The 16,893-nt window shown below is 50.8% G+C and overlaps 1 protein-coding gene across 2 annotated transcripts in view; it reads right to left on the reverse strand.

Annotated features, from left to right (window-relative positions):
* Positions 1-265: 265 nt before the first annotated feature.
* Positions 266-16,893, reverse strand: part of Atp2a3 (ATPase sarcoplasmic/endoplasmic reticulum Ca2+ transporting 3) — a 33,078-nt gene continuing 16,450 nt past the window's right edge. For both annotated transcript variants that reach the window (XM_008855627.2, XM_008855628.3), the window contains exons 11-21: positions 16,291-16,422; positions 15,828-15,953; positions 14,378-14,596; positions 13,933-14,268; positions 12,673-12,893; positions 11,701-11,903; positions 10,483-10,568; positions 5,287-5,420; positions 4,784-4,901; positions 4,212-4,329; positions 266-1,690 (exon numbers count right to left, since the gene is read on the reverse strand). In XM_008855627.2, coding sequence (XP_008853849.1) covers positions 1,671-1,690; positions 4,212-4,329; positions 4,784-4,901; positions 5,287-5,420; positions 10,483-10,568; positions 11,701-11,903; positions 12,673-12,893; positions 13,933-14,268; positions 14,378-14,596; positions 15,828-15,953; positions 16,291-16,422 — 1,713 coding nt within the window. In that variant the 3' untranslated portion in view covers positions 266-1,670. The remainder of the gene's footprint in view (positions 1,691-4,211; positions 4,330-4,783; positions 4,902-5,286; positions 5,421-10,482; positions 10,569-11,700; positions 11,904-12,672; positions 12,894-13,932; positions 14,269-14,377; positions 14,597-15,827; positions 15,954-16,290; positions 16,423-16,893) is intronic.

Below are 16,893 nucleotides of genomic sequence, written 5' to 3' on the forward strand. Positions count from 1 at the left end.
ATAAAACGTGCTTATACTGTTGAGTGCTGTGCTTAAACTTCCAACCAGGAGAGTAGCACACAGGCTGCTTGAGGGTTAGTCTCCTCCCACTTCTGCTATTGGGGTGTGGTTCCAAGTCAAAGCCCCATTTGGGAGGAAGAGACAGACCCTGGTGATGTGGGGATCCCAGACTTTCATTTTGCTGGGTTTGGGCAGGCAGACCGCAGGCAGACACCTGCCACAGAGATGGGGGCCCACAGTCCAAGCAAAACACTGGAAGCTCCAGTCCCCCAGCACACACCTTTATTTCTCTACCAGAAAACACGTCAGCAGGTGGGTACAGGGCCCTGTCCCTGCCAGTCCCCTTCCAGCTGTTTCTCTCTAGGGCCCCTCCAGAACCTTCAAGAGGGTAGGGAGGATACACGGGAGAATGAACTACCAAATGTGGAACTCATAGGTCTGAGAGGCAGGCTGAGGGGGCTTCTGATTCTGGGGGTCACAACAGGGATGTGAGTCTTGATTTTCATATAAAATATAATCACATTGCACACACTCAAGGAGGGACAAAGTCATAAGACAGGCACTTACTCCATGTGATGCTACACCTAGCAAGTTTTCACAACAGCAATTAAGAGGAAAAACAAAAACAAAAACCCCGTCCATCAAATGTTGCTTTTCTACCTTCTGACAGATCCCCCACTAGATGCTTTCTTCCTGCAAGGAGGGAGGGAGAGGAAGTGCCTTTGGGGAGCAGCCACACTAGTGACATCTTTTTGGCTCAAAGACGTATGTGGGGGGAGGACCAAGAGTGATGCCAGGAGTCCAGGAGACTCAGAATCACCCAGCTTTGCAGCGAGCGACATGACCTCACACCAGGTTGAGTGGAAGGACAAAGTGGGCAGGGACCAAAGGATGTCAGGTTTCAGGCAGCTGAGACCCGGACAGTGAAGCTGGCCTCTGCTTGGCAGACCAGGATACCCTGAGTCAACCTGAGCTGAGAAGTGAGCCAATGGCTGGGAATAGGGCCAAGCTCAGACAGGCAGCCCAGGCTATCTCCTGGGAAAGGGGTTCCCGGTCCAGCTTCTCCTCCTGCTCTTTGTGTTCCTATCTGTGACCCCTTAACCCCCTGGGGCCTATATAAACAGACACAGGCTCTGGTTCTTAGGAGTGGACTTGATGGAGGCAGAGCCAAGTGGAAGGGGCTGTCCCCCCTGCTTCATGTTCACAGCTGGGCCCAGATGGTCTCCTCTGACTCCTCCCCACAGTCAACCAGGCTCCAGACTCAAACCAAGCAAGAGGTCAGAGCCAGTGAGACGGTCCCCATGAGTCCTCTATTGGGGCAGAGGTACCAGTTACCAAGCAAACCAAAAGAGCAAAGGCCCAGCCTCCAAGCAGGGGAGCAGTACCAGAGCTGTGGGGGATGTGTGGTGGCCCTACAGCTAGCTCTGGTTGCTTAGCAGCCCCTCCTAGGCTCAGCTCCTGGGACAGAGCTACAGAGAGGAATATAAATGGGGTAGGGACTGGGACTGGGACTGGGCCTGGAGGTGGCCATTCTTGCTTCTGGCCAGTTGCGTCCAGCAGGGCTTGGTGGGCAGGTGGCTGAGCGTGGTGGGCAGGGTGGGAGTGGGGACAAATGCTTGGACACTGTCAGTCCAAGGGCCACACCAGAGGCTCCTCTCTGCTCATAGCATTTACTTCAGGTTCTTTTTTTCTGGAGAAAAAAAATTAGAAAGCATATTAAAATAGAAAGTGAGACATTTAGACTTCCTTTGAGTCCCTCTCATCCTCCATTTCTCTGGCGTCAACCCCACTTTTCATGGCAACCTCCAGGTCCAGCCTCACAGTCACTTCTGAACCAGAGTCAGTCCCAGAAATCCAGTTGCCCCAGGCCTCCTGCACTCTATATGACCCCTCAATACCCCCACAGAAAACTTTCCTATTTCTGAGTTTAGGGAATGTCCCATCACCATGCTCCAGCCCATATGCAGTATGATTTCAACTGAACCGCTTGAGCTGATCTTTACCTCTGCTACCCACACCAGGACTTCAGGCCCTGCCTCAGCTCATCTTGCCTCTCTACCTCCCTTCTGCTCCTGGCATCACACAAATGCCCCAGTCTGGCCACATCATCCATTTCTGTGGCTCCATTGTCCGTAGATGAAGTCCAGGTTCGCCTTGTACCTTAGACTTGCTCAGATCTGCCTCCTCTCAGCTTTCCCATCCCAGTCTCCAGGTCTCCCGACAGCTGCTCAGCCACACCTGAACAGTGCCAAGAGTTGGGCGAGAGGACCCCCAGTCCCAGTGCTGACCCTGCATCCACAGTTCTCCCCAGGACACAACTTCGTAAATCATAGGGAAACCACAAGCGCCAGGCCTCAGCAAAACTTCCCTAAAAGGCCACTTGGATGGCTTGGGAACGTAAAGGGTCCCCTCTCTCACTCCCGCCCTGTCCAGCTTTAGAAGGCCCAAGGGATTGCGGCCGTCCCAAGGCAGAGCTGTCTGAGCTTCTAGCAAGCACAGTACTCTCTAGGGGAAGTCACAGGTACCCACCCATACCAGGTTCCTCCTTCAAGACCTGTGGTCACTGGCTTTTGAGCAAAACTTCTCAAGGACCATGCTGGTTACCATCTTGGGTTAAGGGTGTTGGTAAAGGTACCCAGGGCCAGTTCACCCTGGACCAGGACTTGGTTTCTTCCTCAGGCCAGCTAAACACTGCTCACAATTCCCTCTGCTTTTGGTCTCTCTCTAATAGCTTTCTGGTTGCCACAGGCCCTCCCATGCTTACATACCTATTGTAGTCCCCACTGCCCTGAGGGCAACATTCAGGGCCTTCAATGCCCTCTGGGCCTCACCACTTACACTCTAGGCTCCAGCACCATTATAGACACCTCAGCCTCTGCCCTTCCAGGTTCTGCCTTGTCCTTGCAAACCTCCACTTTAATCCTGAATCTTCTAGAACCCACTCTTAGCTCTCGCTGCCTCCTCCATCAAGGCCCTCTCCCTCTTCCCGTCAGGCCTAGTGTGGAACGGCATCCCAGACATGGGGTTTTCCCTAGGGAATGAGAACATTTTAGCCATGGACTGAATTTTTTCACTTTTAAATTTCCTGAAGAAAACTTAAACTCTTTGGCTGCTGTGGCTACAAGGAATAAAGGACATCTCTCAAGGAGGACAGACATTCCAGATGCCTATGTCTTAGAGGCCTGGCTTTATAGGTAAAATGATGTGATAAATGATGGCCAGGAGGGGGTGGAAGGGGTTTCCTGATGACCTTACTGAGCTTGAGCCAGAGCTGGGATTCTGTGAAGTGTCAGCCTCATTTCTTCCAGGCCTTTCCCAGGGGGCTGAGCCAGAAAGAACCATGTGTGGTGGGGGAAGAATGGCATAGCCCCAGCCCCAACCATGGGCTCCAACAGACTCCACTAAGCCCACTTCCACCTCAGTTGAGGCCACACCTGAGTCTAGTCATTCCGTGTACAGGCCTGTGGGAGACTAAGCTCCAGAGAGAGGGAATGGCTCATTTAGGCCCTTTTTAAAAGACAATTTCTTTCAGTGCTGAGTATATTTGGTCAGCGTGGGATTTGGGGGCCTCTATGGAATGGCAGGCATGGGATTTATTTATAGACTCCCCTCTTTCCTGGGTCAGGGATACATTTCAGTCAGAAGTGGTCCCCAGTGTCCCAGCTGCCCAAAGTAGGCCTTAGCCAGTTGCTGGGCCCAACCTAGGTTTGTCCACAGTAGTCCAACCTTCTGCTCTGCACCTGACCCATCACTGTCGGCCACTTCTGGATTAAGGTAGACCTTCCCTTTGTACACACCCACAAAGTGACACCCAAGAGGCCAACCCGGTATGGTGTGGGTCCTGGAGGTAGTCAGGCCTGAGACACTGTCCTGAGAACAGCTGGATAAAGACAAGCCAGTGCAGGAAAGTCAGAGGCCAAGGCCAGGGCCATGCACAGCTTCCAGTCTGTGTGTAGTGTGGAGAGGGACAGCCACTGAGGAGAACAAGGTGGCTTGGCTCTGAGCAGAGTTCCCAATGGGCCCAGCAAGGATTCCTACAGTATGAGACACCTCTGGCCCCTAACACCTTGGGTCATAGCCACCAGGACTCTTCATGTCCTATACTTCATGATCCAAGAACAGTTTTCCCTTATGTCAACTGCAGCAGGGAGCAGTTGCAGGCAGGAGGCAGCTGGTGAGCAGGCAGGAGGAGCTGGGTCTCTCTCACTTACCATCCACGTGATGCCGGGACAGGTACTTGAGGGCTTCATCAAGCAGGATGACAGGCAGAGACATCTGGAGCACCACCCCCCACTGCCGACCACTCAGTGGGGTCACCTGGAAGATGAGCTGGTGGGGGAGGGAGGGAGGCCTGGTTAGAGGCAAGACTGCCCAGGCTGCCAGCTGTCTTCCTGCTTCACCCTCCTGGACTCCAATGGGCCCTTCATGGGCATGACTCTAGAGGCCCTTCTTCCACATCTTTGCCTGCTTGGTTTCCCCAGAGAAAGTACTGTCCCCTGCTCTGCCCCATCCCATTCCCTCTGTTTGGAAGTAGAAGGATTCTGCTCTGGGAAAGGCCTGGTCTTCTGCCCAGGCCTGAGAGAGTTCCATCAGCAAGGGGGTTCCACTTTTTCTGTTCCCTGAAGCTGGGTATCCATCTGGAAGATGATGGCTGGCCATATCTCTCCGTGCCCTGTCTTCAAGGTAGCAGAGGGGTCTAGGAAGACCCAAGGAGTGTCCAAGGACAGTTTGGTGTCTGTCATCCCAGGAACTGAGGAGGGAGGAGGCATGTGGGGCAACTCACAGGCAGGGGCGGCACAAGCAGGATGAGGAAGTGCAGTGCCATGGACATGGCCACAGCCCCCAGCAGCCAGGGGTTCAGCCAGGGTGGCATGCGCAGCAGTGACTGGTTCTCCGAGACACTGCCAAGAGTAGGAGCCTGCTCAGATGCCAGAGGCCGTGGTGAACCCACCTACCTCGGCACCTCTGTACCTGGGCTGCAGAGCCAGGGCAGGTAATCCTGCTGCATGCCCAGCCCCAAACCAGCCTATCTCAGGGTTTGGACCCACTTTCCTCTGTCTTTCAAATTCAGACCTGGACCCCCTCATTTACTTACACACCAGATCTTTCTCCCAATTCTGACCCCACTGACTCTCAGAACCCATTACGGGCCCCTCTGACCCTCAGACCTCAACCCTGGACCCATTTGGATCCCAATCCTGTTTCCTTTTGATCTTGGACCCCAATCTTAGTCCTAGACTCCTCTGACTCTTTGACCCCAGTACTGGACCCCTCCACCCAGCCCACCTGTTGAGGGCGTTGCACATTTCAATGGTCACCAGCACAGACAAGGCCATGGTTGTGGGGAAGCGGGACTCAAAGACCTCACAGTCGATGCCGGCAAAGAGCGGGTTGTCTTCAGAGCACTTCAGGAAGTTTCTCTGAGGGTAAGGTGGTGGGGTCCAGAAGAACAGCTGTTACTGCAGTGCTGGCCAGGGGAGTGGGAAGCCTCTCCCTGTCCTCAGTCATACCTGAGGAAGACTAGTGGGCACAGCACTGCAAAGGGCGGGCCAGGGAACACAGAAGAGTTGCTTGCCCAGGAAGGGGCCAGAGGGGCTGCTCTGCCAGAGCAAGAAGGGCCAGTTTTGGGGCAAGGGTTTGTGGATCAGGAGAGCAGCTAGCTTTAGGCTGGGGAAGACACCAGGGGGCTATGGGGTCAGAGGAGCGTCCAGGCTTTACTGGGATTCCCCATCTCTGGGATGTAGGAGTGGGGGAGTTGACTGACTGAATCCAGTGAATATAGAAATGCATGTCAAAATCAATCAACACAATTATGCTTCAGTAGGGTTGACCTCTGCAGTCTAGAAAACAAAAGCTCCACATGCTTTCTTCAATATCACTAAGAAAGTTTTCCTTGCCACTGAGATAGAGCTCCACCAGCCCTGCTTTCTGTTTATGACATAGATAATGAATTGCTAGGGCTCAGCCTTAACACACACTTCCTCTGTAATTAACAAGCTGTCAGTGTCATAAAGGAAGTTGCCTGGCCCCTGAAGTTACAGGGAGTTGTGTCTTTCTGCTCACAGGCCTTGCTCAGAGTCCTCCTCTGTAATAAAATGCCAAACTGGGGATGTCTGGGAAAACTTCTGAACTTTTTCTCTCCAGCACCACTGGGATGAGTGGGACCACATCTGCTCACAACTCCTAATCAGCTAAGGTCTCCAGTACATAATTCCAGTCTCAGGAGTCTCATGTGAACCTTAAGATCTTTAAGGTCAGGGCTTAGAAGCAGGTACAGTACTGCAAAAATAACCCTGAGAGACCCGCCCAGGGATGGACTGTCCGAACCCAGCAGTAAACGCAGTAGTGTTTTCCCGCACTGCTCAAGCGTGGTGCACATGGCGGCTCTGTGTATGAGCTGTTGCTCTCATGCAGAAAAAAAAAACTACAGACAATTATGGGTTGGCTAGATTTCATAGTTTAACAAAGACATTAAGAATGCCAGGTGTAGTGAGCACCCTCCTGTAATCAGTAAACCCCACTACTACAGAGGTAGAGGTAGGAAGATGGATGCAAGTTCAAGGCCAGCTTACCTACATAGTTTGAGGGCAGCCAGGACTACATAGTGAGACCTTGTTTCAAAATGGAGGGAAAAAAAAAAAGACCCAGAGTTTACTGATTTTACATCTTCTGTGGAAATTTTCTCTAAAACTCACATTCAATATTTGAGGCAAGTACGCTTTTTACCCCCAACTGTTGTACCTGGGATGGAACCCGAGGCCTCACTCCTTATCCCAAAGGTGTACTCCTGCTGAGCCACACCCTTGGCTCTGCACTTGTTTGCACTGGTGCTGATCATACAGTAGACTAAAAAGTCGACATTGGAACCTAGCTCACCACATCTTTCTGATATCGGAGCCATGGGGCCCACCTCATAGATCCTAATGGATGCACCTTCTGCTCCGTCATCTGTACACTGACATCTCTATTCTTATTCCCAGGGCAAAAATACCAACAGAGTGACATCAAGGGCTCTCAATAGGACATGGTTCCTGCCATACACAGCCAGTTCTGATCTTCTGGATGTCAACTGGAGAGCCTGTGCTATACACACATTACATCCCAGGTCACACCCACAGTGCAACCTCCATGTCAGTTTACTTCAATGCTCCCAGGGTCAGAACACCTGTCTCCTATGCACATCTAAGAACTCCTGTGGGAGTCCATTCCCACTGATGAAGCCCTGTTTTGCTTCTGCCTTCCCCCAGTCTGCTTGGCTATTTCCTATTCACTGTGTCCTGCAGGACCCTTTTGGATTTTTCTGTTGCTGTGGCTTTGAGAAAAAGTCTCAATAAAGCCCAAGCTAATTTTAAACTCGATTTTTCTGCCTTACTCTTCCAAGAATTATAGGGGTAGATCATCACAGATGTGGCCCTTTTGGGATCGATCTATCTGTCTGTCTGTCTGTCTGTCTGTCTATCTATCTATCTATCTATCTATCTATCTATCTATCAATCAATCAATTTTTTTGCCTTTTTGAGACAAGGGTCTCCCTGTAGCCCCAGCTGACCTGGAACTCGCTATGTAGGCCAGGATGGCCTTGCACTCTCAGAGATCTGCCTGCCTCTGCCTCCTGAGTGCTGGGATTAAAGGTGTGCGAGTTTTACTAATTGAACAGGTGGTATTCTAAGAATTTTATAAGTATTAACTCAGTTAAATCCTCTTGATAGTCCTATGAGATAGGGCTATTTTGTCCATTTTACAGATGAGGAAACCAAGGCACATGGAGGGTAAACAGCCAAAGTCACACAGCTAGGATGTACTCAACTAGAGCCCAGAGGTTTTTATTTTATTTTTTGAGACATGGTCTCATGTAGCGTAGGCTAGCCTTGAACACTTCATGAAGCCAACGATGACCTTGAATTTCTGCCTCAACCTCCCAAGTGATGGGATTACGGGTGTGTGCTACCACACTTGGCTTATGTGGTATTGGGGATCAAACCCAGAGCTTTATGCATGCTAGGCAAACAATCTGCCAACTGAGCTACATTCTTAGCTCAAGTCCAGCTTCTGAAACTGTTGTGACCTCTTTGGGGGTCATGTAACTGAATGTGGGTGTTGTAGAAACACCTGGGACTGTCTAGGTCACATTGGCTTGGGGGCATGTTTGTGGGGGGACCATCTTGATTATGTGAATTGATGTGGGAAGACCCAGCCTAAATGTGGACCATTCCCTTGGTTTGGGTCCTGGATTGTATAAAAGAGGAGAAGGTAAGTACCTACATCTCGTTAGTATGAAAATTGCTTTCCTCCTTACTGGCAAAATTATATATGTATATATACATATGCATATATATATATATATCTCAACTGTTTTAAAATAGATTTCTTTATGATTTTTTTAGTAAGAGTTTGATTAGTGTGCCTATTTTATATACCACTATGCTCAGGGTCACATAGAAACTTCTTGTATGAGAAGGGACTGCAAGTGGAAAAAATTTAAAAAGTCAAACTGGAATGTCACCCTGGGGCTCTGGACTCCTCTCTTGAAATGCAACAACTTGGAGCTGAGAAGATGGTCAGTTGGTCAAGTGCCTGCCTCAAAAACATGAGACCCTGAGTTCAATCCCCAGAATTTATGTAAAAAGCAGGATATTTATGTAAAAAGGGATATGCATTTATAATCCCAACGCTGGGGCTGGAGGCAGAGACAGGTTGATCCCTGGAGCTCATTAAACCAGCTAGCTTAGATGAATCTATGAGCTCCAGATTCAACCAGAGACCTTGTCTGAAAAATTAAGGTTGAGTAATCAAAGAAGATGCTCAATGTGAACCTCTGGCCTCTGTATACATGTATCCATATGAACACATAAACATGTCTCACACACACACAACAAAGTGACAAGACATATATAGAAAAAAGAAGAAAGAAGAAAGAAATCCAGTAACTTCAGCTAAAAAATTCTACCTTAGTACTTTTTAATTAATTTATTTTTTGTCTTTTTGAGACAGGGTTTCCCTGATAGCTCCCACTAGCCTGGAACTCAATATGTAGACCAGAGTGGCCTTGATCTCACAGAGATCCACCTGCCTCTGCCTCCTGAGAGATGGGATTAAAGGCATGCACCTCCATGCCTGGCTCTGCCTTAGTTCTTGACCCACTTCCCACTAAAGTGCTTCCCACCCTGAATAGGACTTCCTATTTCCATGCCCCCCTCCCCGATTGCCAGCTCTTTGCAGAGGACCCCCCCCACCCCGTCTAACACTGCGATAGCCTCAGTAATTTGTGCCCAGGCCACAGTGAGTGCTTGATGGCTACTTCGACCCAAGGGCTGCTGAGAAGAGAGCATCAGGCTAACTGGGGAGTGACAGGTGGTGAAAGGGGGTATCTTATGTGACTCCCAGGTGTCACCTTGGGTGACCAGGCAGGCCATGGGTCTGAGATGAGATGGAGGAGAAAAATGAGTGTGGGGGAAAGGAGACAGTCTTAATATGGGCCTTTTGGCTTCCACGGGACCTGTGAAACATCACAGAGGGGGTGAGCAGCATTTTGGGAGCTGGAGCTCAGAAGAGAGGAAGGAGGTCCCTGGAAAGTTGTACCTGTTGATCTTTAAAGGATGAATGTAGACACAGGATTGGAAGGAGGCGGCATAGTCTCACCCAGTAGCCTGTAGCTCCCACAGGAGCCAGAGGCGCTTATGTGACCAAGGCTGACCTGATCCTTGGTCTAGGGCAGGAAGGGAGGGATGCTGGCTTTTGAAGGTCAGGCCATGCTCTATACTGTAGTGAGCCAAAAGGGATCATTCCCTGATCTTGAGGGCTGCTAGGTGCCAGGACATGGTTCTGTGGTTGCCTCCTCTCCAGTAATGCAGGTGGCAAGCTTCAGGGAAGAGCCCCACCTCTCTCAGCTCTCAACTGTACACCTGCACTATAACAGCTGTTTTAAGAAAAGGGGTAGGAGGCCAGAAAGCAGTTGAAGGGGTGCCTGGTTTGCATGCAGAACTGAACTAAGCTAAGGCTGAGCCACACTGTGCTATGTAGTGGTAAGCATCTGTCAGCCAGATGATTCAAGAGGTCAGTAGGACCCTTCCCTGAGAAATACTTGTGTGGATGATGCCACTCCCTCCCTACCCCTCTGACCTCAATTTGAGCCTCTCCTTGAAGTTCCCCAACTGCAGGGCTTAATGCTCTGAACTCTCCGTGTTTTAGTAGCTCTGTGGTAAAGGTAAGACATTTTTGGGCAGTTATGGCCTTGGGTCCTCCTAAGTGATTAGCAGACAGGATAATGTCTCCTCAAGCTGGGGGCCATGCCAGCATGGTGTGCTTCCTGGGCCAACGAAGCTGCCTCCTTGGACACTGGGTGTTCACACCCAGCGATGGGAAAGAATGGGTAAGGGCCAGTCATAGAAGCTGGGTTCCTCTCTTGGAACTCCCTCAACCACCTACCCAACCCACAGGCCCACCTTTCTGCTTAAATAGGCCCCCTGGCCACCAACTGCTCACCAACTGATAGAACGTGACTTGAGGTCCCTCGGCGTCATACAGGAACCACCAGGTGGCAGCGGCCACTGTAGCCAGGCCTACGTACACTGTGGGCAGGGGAGGAGTTGCTGCAGTAGACAGCTGTGGTTCTCCGGCATCCACACTCCTTTCCCAACCATTCCCTAAACTTGCAACAGGGACACACTCTCTCCCTCCCTAACCATGGTCTGTAGACATCTACCCTCATTGCCAATGGTGGGTTTGGAATGGCAATCTGATCTGCCACACTCTTGGGCACAGTGACCGGTTAGGTATTAAGCAGGGGATCCAGTTTGTACAAATGAAAACAAGCTTGAGACTTTTATCAAATGAAACAAAACAGGGGGGCTAGAGAGATGGACCAGTGGTTAAGAACACAGGCTATTCTCCCAAAAGACCCAGGTTTGAGCCCCAGCACCTACATGGCAGCTAACAACCATTCACAACTCCAGTTCCAGGGAATCCAATACCCTCTTCTGACCTCCACAGCCTTTGTACTACATAAGTGCACTTACACACATGCATTCAAAACACTCATACTCATAAACTTTTTTAAAATTAAAAACAAAGTGAATGAACAAATAACAACAAAAAATCTCCCCAGGCTGGAGATGGCTTAATGGAAAAGAGTATTTGTGCATAAGCATGAGAACCTGAGTTTGGATTCCCTGAACTCATATAAAAAGCCATGTGGCCATGTGTGCCTGTAACCCCGGTGCTAGGAGGCTGGAGGATAGAGACAAGAGCGGGGCTCTGCCAGCCTAGATGAAACATGGCAACTCCAGGTTCAGTGAGAGATCCTTTTTCAAGGGAATAAGACAGAGTGATAGAGCAGGACACCTGACATCCTCCTCTGGCCTCTGTAAACAGGAGGGGTATACATACACACACACACACACACACACACACACACACACACACACACACACACACCGCTCTTTTTGAACGTGGGTTGTAGAGGAATGAGCATGAGGCCTGAAGCTGTCTTCCAGCCTGAAGACGTCTGCCTGAGAATGGAGCTGAGTCAGAGGCGAGATGTGACAGTGACACTGTTCAAGGCCTAGATCCAACCATACCTGGAGTATGCCTAGTCTTCAGTTACATGAGCCCACAGAATCTGTTAGCAGAAGCTGGCTGCGTTGAACTGTCTGCATTCTGCACCTAACTTAGGAAGTCCCTGAGGGCTGGGTCCCAGCTTACCTCCAATAGCCAGATATCGAAAAAAGAGCCAGCCACTGATGAGAGCCTCCCGAGGGTTCCGGGGCAGCTTCTCCATGATGTCCAGGTCTGGTGGGTTGAAGCCCAGGGCTGTGGCAGGTAGACCATCTGTCACCAGGTTCACCCAGAGCAGCTGCACAGGGATCAGGGCTTCAGGCAGACCCAGAATTGCTGTGAGGAAGATGCTAGAACCAGAGTCATGGGCTCTAGCCCCAGCAGGCCAGCCACCATAGAAGGGTCCAGCTCCAGCCCATACCCCAGGCTAAGAGTGGGGCCCTTCACTACAGCTCTTCCTCAGTGCCAGTCCAAAAGCCAGGGTGTAAGTAGGGTTCTGCTTGAACCCACCCAGCTCTGCACACTGGGCATATCTGACCTTTAGACCTAATTGGGTATGAGCACACACACACACACACACACACACACACACACACACACACACACACTGCATGCCCAAGCATCAGACAGGTGCAAAGACCTAACATTGTTGCACAATCCCACAAACACAAGCAGTACAAAGGTGCAGAGTCCACACACACTTAGCACACATATGCTCACCATATCCTACAGGCATCTCCTCTATGCAGACAAAAGTGTGATCATAAGCATACTCTGGTATGTGTTGTTTGTGTTCATGCCCCAAAATGCACAAGTGCACACATGCATTCCAAAATGAGTGTACACAAACCTCTCATCTGGACACACTATAGATGCACATACAGATCAATACATGCATACACATGGGTACCCTACTGCCCAGAGGTGGAGCTGATTCTCCAGTTTTATGGGTCTCAAGGTGACAAGTGGATGAAAGTGGGAGGAAGGCCATGGCTGGAAGGGTGGCAGGGGATGCTTTAGGCACCTTCCTGGGAGCTGGGGAACTCCACATCCAGGGGTGGCCTTCAGCCCCTGTAGCCATCTCAGAGACGATTAGAAGGAGAGAGAGTGGAGCCTCACCAGACAACCTCACCAACATTGGAGGAGATGAGGTAGCGGATGAATTGCTTCATGTTGTTGTAGATGGCCCGGCCCTCCTCCACTGCAGCCACGATGGATGCAAAGTTGTCATCTGACAGTACCATCTCTGCTGCTGACTTTGCCACAGCTGTGCCTGAGCCCATGGCAATGCCAATCTCTGCCTTCTTCAGGGCGGGTGCATCGTTCACCCCATCGCCGGTCTGTGGGCCAGGCCAGGTAGGACATACCTGAGATATCTCCCCACTTCCCCTCAACCCAGGCTATCCCAGTGTAGGGGATGTCCCCAAGGAGGCAGACAACTGGACAGAAGAAATGATGGAGTCAAGAATGAACTTAAAGAGCAGGCCTGTAGTCCCAGCTACTCATAAAGAGGAGGCAGGAAGAGGATCACGAGCTAAAGGCCAGCCTGAGTAACTTACTGAAACCCTGTCTCAAATAAAAAGTGAAAAAAGGGCTGGGGATGTAGCTCAGTGATTAAGCGAGACTTGGGTTTTATCCCCAATACCACAAAAAAAAAAGGGAGGGAGGGAGGGAGGGAAAGAAAAAAAAATGAACTTAGAAATTGGTTTGAGGTTGAGATTAGGGGAAGACAAGAGGTGTAGGCCAGAGAGAAGTTGGAGAAAAGATCAAATCTAGGTCCAGAGATGATGAAGCAAGGAGAGGGATGAAGTGATCAACACTAAGGACAGGGATAAAATTCAGATTGCAGGTGGAGTAGATAAGCAAACTGAGGGAGAAAGTTAAGGTCAATTCAGGTTTAAAGTCAAGGTTGCAGCCCAAGTCAAAGGCCAGATATATACTAGAGTCAAGGTGAAGGACAGGATCAAGACTGGACTTAGGCTGAAGATAAACACAAGTTCAAGTAGAAGTCAAAGTCAAGGTTACTGTCTGTATGAACAGTGATATCACAGTCAGGTTTAGAGCTGCAAGGTCAGGATAGGTGATCAGATCAAAACTGAAGTCAACATATAAAGTATTGCTGTAGGGGGTCAGGGTCAATGTCAGAGATCAATTCTGGACCAGGTTTGAAACCCATAACAGGGTTAAGCTCATCATAAACAGAGTAGAATTGAGGTCAAGGGGGGCTGGGGTGAATCTCAATAGTAAGGCATGTGCTTAACAAATAAAATTGGAAGTCAAGGTCACAGGGTGAGTGTGGAGATCAAAGATGCGGTCAAGAACTAGGTTATGGTTGTAATCATGTTAAGCACCTCCCAGGCTCCAGTCTTGTGGCCTCACCATGGCAGTGATCTCATTAAAAGACTGCAGGTTCTCTACAATTCGAGACTTATGTGCAGGTTCCACACGGGCAAAGCAGCGGGCAGTGCGGCAGGCATGGCGCTGCTGCTCTGGGCTGAGGTCATCAAATTCACGCCCTGTGTAGGCCTTGCCCAGCACATCCTCTGTGTCCCCAAAGATGCCAAGCCGGCGGCAGATGGCTACAGCTGTGCCTTTGTTGTCCCCCGTGATCATGACAACTCGAATGCCCGCCCGGGAACAACGCATGATACAGGCAGCCACTTCGGGTCTGGGTGGGTCCAACATGCCCACACAGCCCACAAAGGTCAGGTCTGTCTGTGGGGAAAAGACAGAGGCAAGTATGGTCCCAATCCATCCTTGACCTATTACCTGCTCAGCTACTGCATGAACCTGGCTCCCAGCACCCATCTTGTACTGCACCCACCTCATACTGTACAAACTGGCTGCAGTCATCAAGCTTCATGTCTTCCTTCTTTGGGGGGGTGTCCCGGGTGGCCAGTGCTAAGCAGCGCAATGTGTCAGAGCCTGAGCCCCAATCCCGGATCTTGGCCAGAATATGCTCCCTGGAAGTGGTGTTCAGGGGTACTGTGCGGCTCCCCACACGGATTGAGTTGCAGCGCTCAATTACACTCTCAGGAGCTCCCTGTAGAGGGGAGAGGTGAAGAGTCAACTCCACCAATCAGGACCCCAGCCCTTCTTGCTGCTCAATAGAGGAAACTGCAAGTCAGGTATGGGGAGGGAGAACATATAGGAAGCAAAGACCAGAACTCATTCTTTGCAAGTTCAGAGCAGAAACCAGGTAGGCCCCACTGTGAGAAAACCTTAAAGGATGGGCAGATGAGGTCACAGTCACCCACTGGGTAGTCCGCTGCTCCACCAGCCCACAACTGAGAAGGCTTGTGCCAACACTTGGGGGTCTAGGCAGAACTGGCATCTCCCATAGGGCCCTGTGCCTCTGCTTGCCAGGGATTTCCATTCTGCAGGGGCCCCAGCAGCAGGGAGTTATGCTGAGCACTGCCAGAGGACTAGAAACAGTCAGGCATCATGGCAGGTGTGGCCCTGGGAAGCTTGCTTTTGGTGGGAGTGAGTGGTTCCTCAGTAACATCAGGGTCTCACTGCGGACTTCACCCAGGTGGAGGAACAGTGGACCTAGGCCCGCTAAGGACTTCTTCCTCCCCAAAAGGCCACCCAGGTGCTAACTTTTCTAAGTGGCCAGGGTTCCCAGGATGAAAGCCTTGTCATTTCATAGGCATTAAGACCTCCACTGAGGCTAGGATGGAGGCTAGGGTGGGAACTCTCCTTTTCTCTTCCTATGACTCAGTTTCTGAAAAATGGGCACCAGGGGCTAAAAGGGTTTCTGAGAACTTCCACCCCAACCTTCTCATTCCCATGGGGAGCTGGAAGCCCCTGAAAGGGCATGAATGACCCTAAAGTCCTGTAGCAAGGCAGAAATCCCCATCCCAGAGCTCAGGTCATGGGTCCTTGGCTGCTGAATGTTGCTCCCAGTTCCCCACCGCATGTTACCACACCTACTCCAGAGCCACCACTTTGACAACGAGCCTCACAGCTCCCTGGGCCTCCTACAGATGTGGTCTCTGGTGCTTTCTGGTTTTTGAGACAGGGATTCATGTAGCTCAGACCATGAACTCAAACTCACTCACACAGCCCATCTTCCTGCTACTTCTCCAAGTGCTGATACAGGCACATGCCATCACACCTGATTTCCATGGTACTGGGGGCTGAACTCATGGCCTCTTGCATACTAGGCAAGCATTCTATCAATTGAACTACACCTTCCCCCCAGCCCTCTGGGGTTTTAGAGGCTTGAGACCAGGTCTCCCAAAAGACCCCAGGCCACATAGGCAAGTCCCTACCTTCACAAACATCTTGCTGCTCTGAGCCTTGGGGTCAGGGCGGGTAGGTGTGCAGTACACAGACATGGACTTCCGGTCCCGGGAGAACTCGAGGGTGAACTCCTTCCGCATGAGTTGCTTGATGACCTGCAGGGTCCAGGCAGGTTCAGGACATGCTGGACTGAGCCAGCAACTCTTACCTGCTTCTCACTAGTCTCTCAAGAAAAGCCTCTTGCTTCCTGTAGCTCATTATCTATGCTCCTTTCCTGTCTAAAAATGCATGCCCTTCCCAACCGCAATCCTTTGCCCAATCCAGCTTTTCCTTCCCAACTGCAATCCAGCCTTTTTCTCTCTGTTCCACAGCCCACTCTTGCCAGGTGTCTGCAGACCTTCCTTCTTTACAAAGCCTTCCAAGCCTGTGCTTTTCTCTCACATCTCCAGATACCCCAGTCATGTAGCCAATGCCAAGCCCCACCCCGCTCACCGAGTTGCAGGCGCCAGCACGTTCCACCTGGGACAGGGTTTTCAGGTCCGTGTCAAACACATTCATCTTCTCCACCAGACATGTCAGGGCTGTCTCTGTGGCCTCTCCCACCTTTTCATACACCCCCTTGGCCTGGCAGGTGCCAGAGCACAGGGAGTGAGGGCCTCCTGCAACCATCCACTTTTTTTTCTTTAGATGTAGTCTCGCTTGCTATGAGCTCAGGATGGCCTCAAACTCACAAGTGATCCTCCTGACTCAGCCTCCCACGATGTACACAAGTATATTACCACACAGGACTTCTAGGCTCATCTTGCTGGGCCTCCACCCTGCTACCTGGGCCCTGCTCCCTCATTGCACCCCTGGCTCCTGTGTTTTCCTGTCTGTGCTACTGCCCACACAAGGCATCTTTCAAAAAGGCAACATGACCACAATCAGTCCCCTGCTCAAAACCCTTTGGTGACTCTCTACTTGCCCTCGGCTTGGCATAGGAGCTGACCTGGTCTGGCCAAGGATGCCTGGCAGGCAGGAGTACCTTTCTATATGCTCTAGCCACGCGAATGACATTCAATGCCTGTCGCGTCCAGCTTTTGCAGACTGAGCCTT

This window comes from Nannospalax galili, unplaced genomic scaffold (genome assembly GCF_000622305.1).
Source record: "Nannospalax galili isolate Female #2095 unplaced genomic scaffold, S.galili_v1.0 scaffold888, whole genome shotgun sequence".
NCBI classification, from domain to species: domain Eukaryota; kingdom Metazoa; phylum Chordata; class Mammalia; order Rodentia; family Spalacidae; genus Nannospalax; species Nannospalax galili.